Source organism: Ailuropoda melanoleuca, chromosome 2, assembly GCF_002007445.2.
Source record: "Ailuropoda melanoleuca isolate Jingjing chromosome 2, ASM200744v2, whole genome shotgun sequence".
Classification (NCBI taxonomy): domain Eukaryota; kingdom Metazoa; phylum Chordata; class Mammalia; order Carnivora; family Ursidae; genus Ailuropoda; species Ailuropoda melanoleuca.
This window is the reverse complement of record NC_048219.1, coordinates 6,308,192-6,320,360: the sequence shown is the minus strand read 5'-3', so window position 1 is coordinate 6,320,360 and position 12,169 is coordinate 6,308,192. Positions and strand designations below refer to the sequence as shown.

Below are 12,169 nucleotides of genomic sequence, written 5' to 3'. Positions count from 1 at the left end.
CAGATCAGCTGGCCATCACGAGCAGAAGGGACATCATGGCGTTTAATTGAAGCTTCCAAAACTGGGCTGAGTAACATTTTCAAGATTCACTTTCTTAGGCAATTTACTTGGCTGGTCATACTTGCTGACCACACAGTCACAATCCTAAAATGAATACTTCCACCTTCATCAAACAACCAGTACCACAGATTCAGATTATCCTCATGCTGCATGTCACCAAAGAGCTAAGAGAAAGAGAAATGGAAGGCAGGGAGTCCCCAAGCCCTATAAAGACACAGACCTGTTTAGTCACTGGAATTCATCATTATTGCACAGAAGATTCATCTCAAAAGTATTTCCTTTCTTCTCCCCCAACCCCAAGCACTTTTAACCTTTTCTCTATCCAGTAATTCTCACATCATGGGAAGAGCAGATACCTCTGCGATATTAGCCTATGGTGTAATCTGGAAGAAGTCCCGCAAGTAATTCAGATATACTCTGTAGCTCAGTTGACCATAAATGCATAAATCCGGTAGTTCTAACTTGGGTGTGCATCATAATGGCCTGGAGGGCTTGTTAAAACACCCTGCTAGAGTCCTGGATTCACTAGGTCTGGATGAGTATTTGCATTTTGTTCATTCACTTTTAAGTAGGTTCCACACCCAGCACGGAGCCCAATGTGGAGCTTGAACTCATGACCCTGAGATCAAGACCTGAGCTGAAAACAAGAGTTGGACACTTAGCCAACCAAGTCACCCAGGCACCCCTTTACGTTTCTAAACAGGGCCCATGTAATGCTGATGCTAACAGTCAGGGACCCCAAGGAGAACCACTGCACTAATCTCTCTCAAACTAGGACAAGAGGTACTTAACAAAATTTGTTTGTTTTTTTAAGCATTAATATAACTTACATGTAGCTAAGAACTATGGGACAGCTTTTAATTCAGTGAAGACCAACTGTCCTTAACCACTCAGTACTATTCCCCTATCAAGTAAGGGCCTCTAACAATAAGGAGTCATGTTAAAATTTTATTTGATAATAGTACTTTCATGTATCTTATTAATATTTATTGAAATCTGCAAAGTAGAAATTTTTCCTCATTATATAGTTGAGGATACAGATTCAGAGAAGTTAAGTGACTTGCTTAAAGTCACACAGCCTAAAGGAAATTTAAACCTTGGTTTTAGAGCTGACTCTGCTGTGAAACTTTGTGTGAGGTACTTAATCTTTATGTGTTCAATTCCCCCAAGTGGAAATTAAGACAACAATCCTTGCCTCTCCCGCAAGTACTCCAAGTCATAGAAAGTAAAATCAATCTGCAAATACTCTCATAATACAGGTTACTCTCACTTAGATCAAAGTGAAGGAGTCTATCTCTGAGCCTCAATCCACCCCTACCCTCACTCTTCTCAAAGATCCCTCCCAAAAAGAAAAATGGCCTGACAACCAAATGCTGCCAACTCTTACCATTGGGGTCACGTGGCTGTTTATCAGAAACTTAAAATAAAATTCTAGATGGACAGAAATCTAGGCATAATGTAAAACTAACTAAAGGCTTTTCGGTCTTTCACCCCATTTAAGAGTTCCAGGCTATGGGGCGCCTGGGTGGCACAGCGGTTAAGCGTCTGCCTTCGGCTCAGGGCGTGATCCCGGCGTTATGGGATCGAGCCACATCAGGCTCCTCTGCTGTGAGCCTGCTTCTTCCTCTCCCACTCCCCCTGCTTGTGTTCCCTTTCTCGCTGGCTGTCTCTATCTCTGTCGAATAAATAAATAAAATCTTTAAAAAAAAAAAAAAAAAGAGTTCCAGGCTATTGCAAAAATAATGTCCCAATAAGTCTTAGTGCTTAAATAATTTATTTTGAAGAAGCAAATTTAGTATTTTATAATGTTACAGCTCTAGAGAATCAGACAAACCTGGATTCATATCAGAACTCTACCTTCTACTAGCTTTTTGCCCTAGGGCAAATTTCTAATTTTTACTCTATTTCCTCATCTGTAATGTGGGAGGAGTAACAACAGAACTTGCCTCTCATGATTTTGAAGATTAAATAAGTAAATTCATAGAGAGACCCAGCATAGCAACTGGCACATCGTAAGTGCACAAATGCATGGTTGTTACTATTAAAACTCATCCTCAGAATGCCATCGTTTGAAAATTGGGATATCAGTGAGATTCTTAACCTATCCCCAGCCCACGACAAAGTTATGGATAGAACTGTTCCCCGAATCCTTTATAATAGCTCCAAAGAGCTATCTTTGGCAGCCAGATTTCTAAACAGGTAAAAAGTTAGAGGTCTACTACTGCCGGACCAACCCAAGAACTTCACCACCTGAGGATCAAAACAGAGAGAAAGCAATCTGTACGCACCAGACCAGACACAGTAACAAACAGCAACTAATTCCCAGCATTTCTGCTCAGGTGACTTGTTCACTAAGGACAAGAGAAAGCTATAATAAGGTCCACCCAGAGAGAGAGGGAAATCACTGTGCAAGAAGAGCCCAAAGACACATTTGTTTCCTCTAAAAGGAAGCGCCCAGCACTATGTAGCCTTTAATCATCTACCACGTGGCTGAACTCACATTCTGCTTAAAGTATACCAGGCATAAGTCCGTTGAGAGTAAACAGCTGGACCCAGATGCACTCATGCCCAGCAAGCAAGCTGTGACCTCAAGGAAAACAAGAGGCAAAATAAAAAACACCAAGCACACAGCAAATGGGTTTTTAAATGACTGATATCACACCAAACCCTAAACTCCCCTGCTGCCGTCACGCTGGTGCTAGATCTTGAGCAGGGAGTTCCTTTTAACAGAGATGTCTATAAACAAGCAAGCTGAAAGCTAACAAGTTTAAGAGGGAAAAAGCATACAAAATCTTGGCGGCTGGTGATGAGCCACAGAAAATCATGAATGTGCCCGTGCCAAGGGAGGAGGAAGTCTAATATCTAACATTGCAGACTTGGGAACCCAGAAGCAACGAAGCCATAAGGAAGCCCAAATGCAAAAGAGGAAAAAAAGCACATGGCACATTTCCTCTTCATATGGGTGGCAATTTAAGCAGCACTCTGGGCCTGCAGAGCACACAGCCCCGATGCCCAAAGCCCCTTAGTATTTCATATCAACATTAACTTCCTGGAGGGCGACAAAAATCTGTCCTGGATTACTGGGTGATTTCTAATATGTACCATAACCAACACTAAGTCAACATTTTAGGGATCAAATTTCCTACTCTGCAGCATGTTGGAATGCATTCTTGGCATTAGACCTCTCATTGCAGTACACCCTTGGAAAATGCAGAAGCCACTGGGAAATAAAGACTCAACCTGTCCCAAGACCATCTTCTGGTATGCATAAATGACTAACAACAACAAATGAAAGTTCACTCAGATGTCCTTTAACATTCAATAAAAACTAATTCTATCCCATTTGAATGGGGGGAGGAACAATTTCGGGGAATACTCAAGGTAGTTAAGTCAACATTCACCCTAACCTGGATTCCTCTAAAACCTAGACAGACTAAGGAGTTCATTTCAGGCCCCCTACTCACCTGCTATCCATCGCAGATGAGCCACTGTACCCCAATTCTGAGTTACTGGAAACTCACTTTGCAAAATGCCAGAATGGCAAGGCAAAAGAAGTTGGAAGAGAGATCTCTAAACTAGAATCTGCATTCAAGACTCCATACTTGTATACTGGAACAGTGTGACCTAGCCTCCTCTTCCAGGTGAAAGCACTGTAGTAGCCTGGCACTAGACTCCATGTGTCTTCAGCTGTTAAGCATCCACTTACAACCCTTGAAAAGTGCCAGAAATCATGTGTGGTCCAATTGCACATGGACCAGCAGGTAAAGAGAAACCAAAATCACTGCCATTTCAGAGGTTCCCATAAGGAATAAGCACGTGTTTGCAGCATTTATGAGCTTCCTGGCCACAGCCAACCTAATCAAAAACAATATTAAAGGCCATTTCTGTGAACAGATGGGCAAACTGCGTATGTGCAGGCTTACCCACCCATCAACCCTCAATATAAGGTCTGATCCAAGCAACTCAGCTTCAGCACAGCTCTCAACTCTTTAGAAATAGCAGCAGCCTAAGTGTCTGGACAGGTACTTCACGGCTCTTGTTCTGTTTAAGAAAAGTTGATTAACTCTGCCAAAAAAAGAAAAAAAAAACCCAACCTCTCCAACCAAAGTTGAACCACCGTCACTGCAGAGTTGTCCAGGGCACACAACTCTGAAGGTGACACAACCTTCCAAACCCAAAATTACTACAAAAGAGCCCCTGAAACTGGCCAAGAACTTGGCAGGTTGTACTAAAGGCCCCACATAACCACAAGAACCACTAAGACCCTGGAACCACTCTTTTCACAGAATTTTACAGTTACAGTCCAAATTCTCAAAGTCACCAGCATGAAGCAACTACAGGTCTGGAAATGGTTGTGTAATGTGGATCCTATAAAGCCCATGGCACTCAGGGTAGCATTATGAAAAAGCAAATTAATATTTTAACTTTCCCCCTCTTGAACAGTAAGCTTCACGAATCACTGGCTCTGAAAAGCTGTCGCAGGTTAACCCTGCCCAACTCTGATTGCTCTTTATTCTTGAATTCCTTCAGCCCATACACTCAGTTTGGTCTATACCCATTCATAAAACCCTGCTTTGCAAGTCTTCCAGATGTGTGCACATAAGCATGCTTCCCCAAGAGAACAAAATTCCTCTGAAGTAGATACTGTCTCTTTTTAAGTCCCTTCCTAGTATCTAACTGGTGTGTTCACACAGGGCTATTTCCTACTCCCATTTGAATCTCCAAATCCTCCTGAGCTAGAAATCATGCTCTCAGCAATGACCCTGATGTAATACCCTTACCACCATGACACTGAGAAAGGCCTGGGCAACCAATGTCCGTGCAACCCAAGTTTTTATATTTTGTTTTAAAACAAGCTGATAGCCTTTGGTAAGTTAAGTTAGAGGAACCTAAAAATTACGGTCAGGACCATGATGACATTCATATTCCCTACTACTATGCTAAGTCAAACAGGCACTTCCAGGACTCTGGTCTATAAAAACACTCGTGAAGAAAACTGGTGTCAGAGTCAGTGGATTTTGTTTAAAAAGAGACTTTGAGAAGATAAATCTGGTTATCTCACAAGGCTACCAAAGTAGAGTACCACAGGCACACAGCTAAAATACTTCTAAACTATTTCTTCCTCCATAAAAAGAATGTTTCACTGAAGGAACCCAGAAATGTTTTTAATCCTAAAATGGCAATTTCAAAAACAAAGATTGAATCTACGCATATAACCCTTCAGGCAGGATTTAGTGAGTCCCTCAACATTTGGACTTTGTACTAACCCAGGAAACTGGGAACATTAATTTTAACACACATACACACACATATATATATGATGCACAGAAGGAGTCCAGTAAAAACTATACAAATAAACCCAGCACATAAAGTGGGCTTGTGATCCTGAGAGCCACAGCAGAACAGAGGCTGAGGACGACGCTGAAGTTGCAGAATCTTTTTTTCCTCCTTTCTGGTATTCCAAAAATGCAAACCCAACCCTAAAAACATCTCACCAAACTACAAAACCTTTCCGAAAGAACAAGGCTTTAAAACTCAAAGTCTCATAAACCAAGCTTTTGCAGCACACTTACCTCACTATTGAAACTTAGAATCTTCTTTCCAAACTTCTGTTTATTTTCACTCTGAAACTGCAATCCATTTTGAACAGGGGCTCCATGTGCCCTGAACTTAGCCCGGAGCCAGCACCGTGGAGGCTTCTCTTTCAGGGCAGCATCTTTTCACTTCCAATCTCTTTTAGATCATCTCTCCTTATCTCCATGTCTCCACACCCCCTGTACTACCCCCTTTCCCTACCCACATTTCTTTTTCTCCAATGTTATTTTATTCCACCACATGAGAACAGACTAGCATTATCTTTGCTTGAAAACTGTTTATTAATTTGCCTGTCAAACATTCTATAGAGCCGTTTACATCTTACTACAGAACCCTCCTGGGTACATATTGACAGCTCAGCAAGTATTTACACAAAGCTCTGAAACATTTGGTTCCTTCAGAGAGGAAGAAGCTGCTATGTCAAGCAGAGAATTATCAAACGCCTTTTCCTCTACCTTTTCCCCTCTTTTATAAAGGAAAGCTTCCTTCTAGCATACTTCTAAGATGCCTAAATTACACTTCTAAACTACTAAGCCAGGAGGAGAAAGAATGGAAATTCAGGTGTGTTGGAGAAGAGAAAGAACAGCATCTCCAGGAGCACTTGCAAATCACACCACGTCGTTTAAAAAACCAAAGGTATGAGAAAAGGCAAGAGGCCTATGAAATTGACCCCGTAAATGCTTAGCTTTTCCTGTTCCAGTCTCAGGAACTTTTGCTCCTCTCTCAGCAAAACTTACAGGGCAAGTTCAGGCACTCAGATTACAACCAACTGCCCAAACCAGACCTAGACCTGCCCAAACACCCAAAGAGTCTAGAGAACTTAAAGCTACCACTCCCCACCTTCCTATTCCCCCCTAAAAGAAAGAGAGTGTTAATGTTATGAATATTTACTCCCTACACCCCACCCTGAATCTACTCCCAAAATCCCCTTTGGGGATTCTGAAGCAACTATTTTTCAAGTCTTGCTTTAAGGAAGTCTGCCCAATTTTTCAATTAATGTTTAGTGTTTTAACCACCAGCCAGGTGGAATGATTAATAACAAACATAAACAGTTTCAAAGCAGAATAGTTTGGTAGGGCTTTTTCTGTAAAGGGCCACAGATCACTGTGGTACCCAACTGTTCGGAGCTGGTTCCTGTGAATCCTCAGGAGAAAAGAGCCTTGAGTTCTTCAGGCCCAAGGGAAGAAAGACGGTCTCAAGACCCCTACTCGTCCATGTACAGGAAGAAGCTGTCCTCATAACAAGTCAGGTATGGAAGCACAGCCCAATGTGCAGCATCAGAGAGGAAGAAGGCCATGCAGTCCACCAACTTCACTTGACTGATGAAGAGAAAATAAAACCGAGGTCAACAGCTTGCCCCAAATCACACAGCTTGATCTAGAGCTGCATGTGAAACCAAAGCCTCTCGCTCCTGAGTCTTGCGCTCTTTACTGCTCACCACTATGTCACACACAACTCAGTGTGCATCAGTAATGATAATGACGAATCTAAACAGGGAGAAACCCAGAGATAAAAGCCATGGGAATCAGGACCCCATTTTAGAGACTGAGGCATCCCACCTCAATGGCAGGAAAGAACAATTCAGGGCCAATTTATTTTGAAAACATATTTTAACCATATATTTGCTTAGTTCGGTGGCTTCTAGAATTTTGGGATTTGAAGCCAATCAATACAATCTTGGGGGGGAGGGGTTGGGAAAGGGCCCTGATCATACTTTGTTAGCCTATTTCCACATTTTAAAAAAAGTTCACTAACGTCGTTTGCTAAAGCCTACTGTAGACATCACACCCTACAGGAATCAATCCAACAGATGAAAGTTTAATGCAATCCAAAACATCTTATTACAGCAGGTGCCCCTTGTCAGGGTTACTCTGAGTCACACACAAAGGAAGGAACCTTGAAAAGTCCTTTTATGGCCCGATATAAAGAAGCCAACCTTGGTCCTGATGCTTTCTCTTCTCTTGCCACCACCCCAATCCCCATCACCCCTAGTTCTCTCATGGACAGTAGAGAAACATGAAGCCTCACAACTAAGTACTGTCTCAGTGTGGTTTTCCTGGTCCCTCCTACTTGAGAGAGCTCCAAGAGTCCTGTACTTTAGCCAGCCCAGAATTTCTGCCAGTAGGCATTCCCATAATAAACTCAAGATTCCTGTATGTTTCCCAGGAGTTGGAAATGATATTTCCATAGCAAGAACTAACAGCCAAATTTCTACAGTCAAATCCATTTTGATCCTGGGCTACATATTCTATTTCATTTTTTACTTTGATGAGCTGATACTACTCTCAAGGTACTACAGCTAAAAGCATCCCAAATAAAAAGCTTTACATAAGGTTCAAGTGCATAGGTGACCAAAAAGTGTTTCATCAGTAGCAGGATTCAATACCTTGAGACACAGTATTACTTATAGCAATAAAGGAAAAGTTTGCCTGCTGGGATCTTCTCGCTCCTGTGAAAAAGACAGAGCCACAACACAAACACTTAGCTAATCTATAGTTCATAAAGGCAGAGTCAAATGAGAACATTACCACCTTAGCTGTCTCAATCAATTCTCTGCAAAACAGTCTTAATCCAAGACTGAGAAAGGGCCAGAACAAGACCCTGTTATTTAAGAATGCTTAAGAATAAGGGTTCATGGTCTGACAAGAGCTTTATCCTTAAGTAGCAAAGAGGAATTCATATCAAAATCTATCCACCTATATCCTTCATGGAGACTACCACAAAACTGAAAGTTGTGCGGTCTCTTCCACAAGTGAATGCTCACCAGCCTATTCTCTGGGCATCAGGGGAGTGAGGGAGCAATTGAACTGAAGTTGAGTAGGAACCCACGTTGTATTAAGTGCTAGGTATGGTGATGTTAAAAGAGAATCCAAAAATTCACCCAGAGGCAGCACAAACAAGCTTCCAGACAGGGACCTCATCTATTTGTCTACCGTTTACTCAGCACAGAGTATAGTACCTAGCACATAGAAAGTGCTCAAATATTTAATGACTGAAAAACAGAAATCACTTTATGGCAAAAGGTGGTTTTATCCCCCCCTAAAAACAAGGTGTTTGCCTGAATATTCCCAAACCAGCTGAATTCAAATTAATTTTTGCTTTTAAATGAGTCTTGACTTACCCCAAATTATTTCTTCTAATAGTTTAAGAAAGGTAAATGGCTCAGACTCCCTCTCCTCAAGGGAAAAGAGATGTAATATGTCACTTATCCAGAGACAAGAGAATATTCTCTTTTCAAAGACAAACTTATCCTCCAGAACCAGAAATTCCATTTAAAATTCCCGTTTCTTGACCAAACACAGAACATTATAGACAATGTGGAGTCAAGGCAGAGCTCTAAATCTGCCATTTAACACAGCTATTTTCAAAATTCCCAGCTCAAGAGAAGAGAAAAGCAGTTCTAGGATGAGGAAGGAACACAGCTAATCAATGAACAAAATCTCGTAACAGGAAGGTACAACTGGGTACTGCTGGGGGCTGGGAGAATGAAGAGTTTTTTTCCCCTCTTTCAAAAGATACATGACTCCATAGAATATCCAGTATTCCTGACTAAAACACTGAAGAAAGAACATGAACAGGTACTCAGAGCAAAATAAAAATAAAATAGAATGCATAAAAATGTACCTAAAAATTGTCATTTCTAAGCAAACATCAAATATCATTATAGGTGATATCTTTATTACCTTGGAAGATAGAAAAAAATGGAACATACCTTAAAATGCAAAGAAAAAAATTAGATGACCTCTATTTCAAAGCTCTAAAATGACTGACGACAAAACAGGAAACTAGCCTTTTTGATATCCCAGGAACAAATGATAAATTTTACCAAACCAGGCCTTTAGGAGAAAGTCCCTCACAAGATCATGAAAGATGTCAGCCTCTCTTTAAATTGAGCTGTTTTCCCAAAGTTCAATTAACAAAAGAAGTGTTAACAAGATTCAACATGTAAACAAAGAATGAGGCCAGTCTTCCTTAAAACAGAACACTTGAACCTAATATGAAATTCTCTCAGAAAGCTTCCAGTTCTTAAAAAAAAAAAAAAAGAAAGAAAGAAAGAAAGAAAAGTTTTCTCTTACCCCCTCCCATAAAGATCCCACATTTGTCACTCAATAAAAACCCCAGTAAAATAATTTCAATTCTGCAAAGCGAACAGGGTCAAAATTACTCAAGACAAACGCATCTTCAGAGCCATCAAAGAAGTCATTTATACCATCAGGAAAGTCACAAAACCAAAACAAACAGCAAACCCATTGTAGAGAAAAACTCAGCTACTGTTCTGACAACACAGAATCTATTTCAGGCTGCATAAAACATAACAAGCAAAATAAATCCAAGGTACAAGCAAAATGCCACTGCCTCCTCTTTTGTTTCCGCACAATGTAACAAGGGCAGCCTGTCTGGGGCTCTGCTCCTGCTGATACAGTATTGCTGCTTAAACCTCCCTCCTCAAGGTCACAGCCAATTTCAGCTCTGGAATAAAAGGCAGATAGTGGCAGCGATGGTTTGGGTTATCACTGGCAGAAAAGCAGAGTGTAAAAGTTTATGAGCTCATCAGGATTGTTGTACCATTACATCAGAGGCAATTATAAATGGCCAAGAGCAGGAGATGGGGAGCCAATCAGATCACAGATAGGATGTCAACCTAAGACCAACTGTCTCCTGGCTTTGACAGAAGGATTTTACCTCCATAATTCAAATCCCAAACCAAAGCAATCTGCACTTACTACTCCAATCACTCAGCTGTTTACCAGCACTTCCAGGGAGAAGCCCAGGCCACTGGGCCGACGGAGACTAAGACAGGAGATGGCCCGGGCTGCCCTGGGTGAACCGCAGCCGGCCTCTAGCTGCCCCCAAGCAGGCCCCTGCCCTCCCCCGAGATACCCCAGAGCCCGAGGGGCCCCTCCTTGAAAGCACAGATGGGGAACGGCCTAGAGGAAGGCAGGAGGGCGGGCAGAGAGGAGCGGCAGGTGAGCAAAGAATTGTTCACTCAACTCCCGAGCTCCTAGCACTGCACACCCCTAACCTGAGCCCCTAGCACCCCCCTCACCCCGGGCCAGGCCCTTCCCCGCACATTCTGCCCCGCACCCCCTTGAAGACCCCAGGACTTCGAAGGGACCAGGAGAGAGGGAGAAGGGGAGCATATACCTCAGGGAAAGCCCCACACAAAGGCTGAAGGAGGGAAGGAGAGGAAGGCAGACAGGCAGCCATTTTAAGAGAAGAGCCAGACAATGGCAGCTCCCCAGCAGTGGGGGCCCCGGACTGGGGGTAGCCCAAGACTGTGGCCTGCTCCCCGCAGCCGCCACCCACTCCCAGGACCCCGCTCGCCCCAGCCCCCTCCCCACTCAGCTGTGTACCTGCGGGGTCCGGGCGAGCGGCTGCCCCCCGCCGCCGCTGCTCCCGGGGCTCATGGGCGCGTGGTGGCTCCTTTGTTGGGCCCCTCCCGAGGCGGCTGCTGCCGCCGCCGCCGCCGCCGCCGCAGCCCCCCAGCACTGCGAGGCCATGTCCGCCGGGCCCTTGCCGGCGCCCCCGTCTTGGGGCCCGCCGCCGTAGTCGCCCCCGGGGTAGCCCTGGTAGCCCCGGGCCGAGCTGGGCGACGTGAGCAGTTGGTTGAGGGTGGGGGTGGCGGTGGGCTGGGGGGTTCCCCCGCCGGCCGCTGAGGGGCCGCCTCCCCCCATGGCCCCGAAGCGCTGCTGAGCGAAGGACGAAGACGACGAGGAGGCGGAGGCGCTGGAGGAGGGAGGCGGCTTGGAGCCGGCGGCCGCCGCCGCGCCGGAGCCCGGAGTGCCACCTCTCGGGGAGCTCAGCGCGTAGGCCTGGGGGGGCGGGGGGTAGGCGCTGCGGTTGGGGTAGTAGGAGTTGTACTGGTGGTTGGGGAAGCCGTGGTCGTGCGAGTTCTGCTGGGGCCCCGCGTAGGGCTCCAGGCCCCCGCCGCCGCCGCCGCTCTGCAGCGCTGCCAGGCCAGGGCTTTGTTGTCCGCCATGTTGTTGGTGGAAGACGGCGGCCGCCGCGGCGGCGACGGCAGACGGGCTCCGGCCGTAGGGTTGCCCGAAGCCGTAGGCTGGGGGCGGCAAGGCGGCCGCGGCTGAGTGAGGAGGCGCCCCCACCCCATCGCTGCTGCCGCCGCCGCCGCCGCCGGGCGGCTCCGTGAGGTTATTGTTCAGGGCGGGCCTAGGGCCCGCGTTCCCGTTCGAGTTCTTCAGGTCCGGCTCCGCGCCGGGCCCGCCGCCGGCGCCGGCTCCACCGCCGCCGCCACCCCCATTGCTCTCGGCCCCGTCCTGCAGCTCCTTTCCCAGCGGCTGCGGCGGCCCCACGGCGGGGCCCTCGCTTTCCTGCCCGGCGGCTGCCTTCATTTCCCCGCGCTCGGCCGCTGCCGCCGCCGCCGCCGCCTCGCCCCCCGCCTCCTCCCGCTGCTGCTGCTCCGCTTTCTTCAGCTCCGAGGGCGGCGGCGGCGGGTTGCCCAGGCTGCTGGCGGCGGCGGGGGCGACCTGCGCGGCCATGATCCCCGCTGTCTCGT

The 12,169-nt window shown here is 45.8% G+C and overlaps 1 protein-coding gene across 2 annotated transcripts in view; it reads right to left on the bottom strand.

The window, feature by feature from the left end:
- ARID1A (AT-rich interaction domain 1A) overlaps positions 1-12,163 on the bottom strand; it is a 67,163-nt gene extending 55,000 nt beyond the window's left edge. The window contains exon 1 of one of the 2 annotated variants that reach the window (XM_034647332.1): positions 11,010-12,163. In XM_034647332.1, the coding sequence (XP_034503223.1) occupies positions 11,010-12,152 (1,143 nt within the window). In that variant the 5' untranslated portion in view covers positions 12,153-12,163. The remainder of the gene's footprint in view (positions 1-11,009) is intronic. The other variant, XM_034647324.1, reaches the window with a different exon arrangement.
- Between the last annotated feature and the right edge of the window lie 6 nt (positions 12,164-12,169).